We start from the raw sequence: 2,771 nt of genomic DNA, 5'->3' as shown, positions 1-2,771 counted from the left end.
TATGTTGTTACCTAACAGTTTTGGTGTAAAAAGCCTGCATATATCGGTATCGGGTAATATCGGTATCGGAAATTGAGAGTTGGACAATATCGGATATCGGCAGAAAAGCCAATATCGAGCATCCCTACTGATAATACAATTATATAAATCAAAACATGGGTGGCTGCATCGTTTCCAAACATTTTCAGGCATGTTGATTTAATGTTTTGCTAAAACAACCCTGACATAATGAGCTATCCAGCAATACACTGGTTATATCCTGCTCTATATGCCTGTCCCTGGTATTTAGCTCAAAACACCACTGAGCCCAAGTACTGTCTCACTGAGCTGCTAGCATGGACACTTTGTAACTTTATTAAGGAGAGTGCTATGCAAATAGAGTTTATTATTATAATATAATCACATAATAATAATAACAATAAACTATATTTGCATAGCACTCTTTTAACATAAATCATAAAAAGTCAAATAAAATGTAATCTATTATATTGCAGATCTATTTTTAAAGGTAAAACTAAATGCCAGAACTGGGTACTGAACAATAGACAATAATGATGTCAAAATCCCTGCAATGATCTTTTTGCTGTACTGTACTGTAGGTGACAAACTAGTGAAATCATGCCACAATATAATTTTGAATCAGAATTGGATTATCTTTTTCTAATCATGTAGCATGCATGAACTACAAACTTACACTTTCTCTGATGTAGCCCCCTTTCTCTGTCTTTAGTCACCACCTTGCAGTCTCACTCAGTGCCTGCCCACAGCCTATCTGGTACCTTGGTTACATGAGAAATCAACACTGCCACAGACAGGCAAAGACTGGACAGACGCCCCACTCTTTTAGAAGAAATCATTTTGCAGGAGTTTTCTTGACAATACAGGACACAACAACGACAAAAAACTACATTTAACTACGTTACACCACTACTCATCAGCAATGACAAAAACCTGACTAAGCATGAGTTCTGTTTACCTGACAGGAATGTCCTCTTGTTTCTGCAGTGTTTCTGGTCTTTTGCATTTGGCCGTTGAGGAGGAATCAAATACTGTAGGGAATGCATCTTCCTTCAGTCTTCTGATCCCACTGTGAGTGAGAAGGTCAAACACAGTTTATCCTGCTATCTTAACGTCAGCAGTAGACTTATATTTTACACCACAGGTCAATAACAGAAAACTGAGTTCAACTATTGAGATCTATAATGTCCTGACTGAGTCTACTGACCTGCACCCAGTCAGTTCAAAACTCTCTGGAGTGAAGTGTTTGGAGCAAAAGTAGACAAAGTCAGTCTGAGGATCCCAGGAGTCTGCGCGGTGGGAGTTGGTGATCCAAAGGTTCCTCCGAGTTCCTCCTTTCGGTAATCTGGCCATCACATTGACAAATTATCATTGATCAAGCATGTGTTGTCACATTTGTCTCTTCAATTCTCAAGTTAAATAGGTAGACATTTAAGGACAATACAAGAACAACAAGGCATTAAACACAACATCTACAGTGTTTTGTCTGTATTTGTATTGTATTGTACTGTATTGTACTGAGTGGGCTACAGGCGCGCAAGCCTATGTACTGAATGTTCCCTGGTTCCGATGTTGTCCATGTAAGGATCACAATTATCTCAATTGACAATTATCACAATAATGGAAATTCACCATGAGTGTTGTTTATTGCGATATGCAATAATATTGTGTATCATCCCATCCCTATTTCAGCATAATTCTGCTATAGAAAATTACAAAAACACAACATCTCAAAAATGTTCCATTAAAGGTGAACGGAAATTGTGTTTATTAACAAGATGCTTCGAAAGATACTCAAATATTCAAATACATGTGTCATTACAGTTAACAAGATATATATATATATAGATGAGTATATATGGAAACTGTTGTTGTGTGTTTCCTAATCTGGATGTACAATCGGTTCATGTTGGTGCAGATGGCAACTTTGAGTTTTGAATGTTTATGCTGCTGGTTGCTGAATAAAAAACTCTAACTGTTTCCTATGGCAGTGAATTAGCCAGAATCTGGTGGTATGATGCATATCACCATATAGGGGTTACGATCAAATATATTGTGATACTGTAAACCAGGTGATATACTACAAGTTTTTCTTTTACATCAAATTTCAAGAAAACTGTCATAGTATAAAGAACACATCATGTGCATTAAAACTGAGTTAACTGAGTGAGATCTGGATTTGTGCTGCTGCCACAGCACTGTAGATACTAAACACAATAGAGATAGAGCAGCAGAAAAAGTGTTTAAAACTAACTGATTCTACAAAATGTGCAAATTGCTTACTTGTGAAAGGTGATACCAGCATTCCGAGTCTCACGATTGTCCCGAGATTTGCAGCCGCCTGCTGAGCAATGTCTTGGCATCTGAAAATAATACAGCAAAGAGAAGAAAAAAGGAGTCAGTGATTGGTTCTGTAGTCTAACGGAAGCTGCAGCAAACCTGTGCAAAAGCTTTCACCTTGCTCTCCACTTAAAACGGCAGCATAAAAACAGAGCCGAGAGGAGGCATAGAAGTCTAGTTTTCTCTCTGACCACATAAATTACAATACACTGAAAGATTATTATGGGATTTTTGCATAGTGATGCCAAAAAATAAACAGCACTAGTGAGGCTTTAACTTTAACTCAAATTGTAGTCAATTTTACAAAGCTGCAGAATGACAAAACTGGTAAACATTTTTCTCTTCATGAAGCCCATGGTTATTGATTGTCTTATTGATTGATTGCAATATCAAGAATCCACTGGGCCTGAACG

At 37.4% G+C, this 2,771-nt stretch overlaps 1 protein-coding gene across 1 annotated transcript in view; it reads right to left on the bottom strand.

Annotated features, from left to right (window-relative positions):
* Nucleotides 1-2,771, bottom strand: part of thap7 (THAP domain containing 7) — an 8,145-nt gene that overhangs the window by 3,312 nt on the left and 2,062 nt on the right. Inside the window, exons 2-4 of the mRNA XM_035680931.1 lie at nucleotides 2,302-2,381; nucleotides 1,226-1,363; nucleotides 977-1,087 (exon numbers count right to left, since the gene is read on the bottom strand). Of these exons, the coding sequence (XP_035536824.1) occupies nucleotides 977-1,087; nucleotides 1,226-1,363; nucleotides 2,302-2,381 (329 nt within the window). The remainder of the gene's footprint in view (nucleotides 1-976; nucleotides 1,088-1,225; nucleotides 1,364-2,301; nucleotides 2,382-2,771) is intronic.

This window comes from Morone saxatilis, unplaced genomic scaffold (genome assembly GCF_004916995.1).
Source record: "Morone saxatilis isolate NCDOM2014 unplaced genomic scaffold, NCSU_SB_2.0 Contig9, whole genome shotgun sequence".
Taxonomy (NCBI): domain Eukaryota; kingdom Metazoa; phylum Chordata; class Actinopteri; family Moronidae; genus Morone; species Morone saxatilis.
Note: the sequence above shows the minus strand (reverse complement) of the source record. Positions and strands in the feature narration are given on the sequence as shown.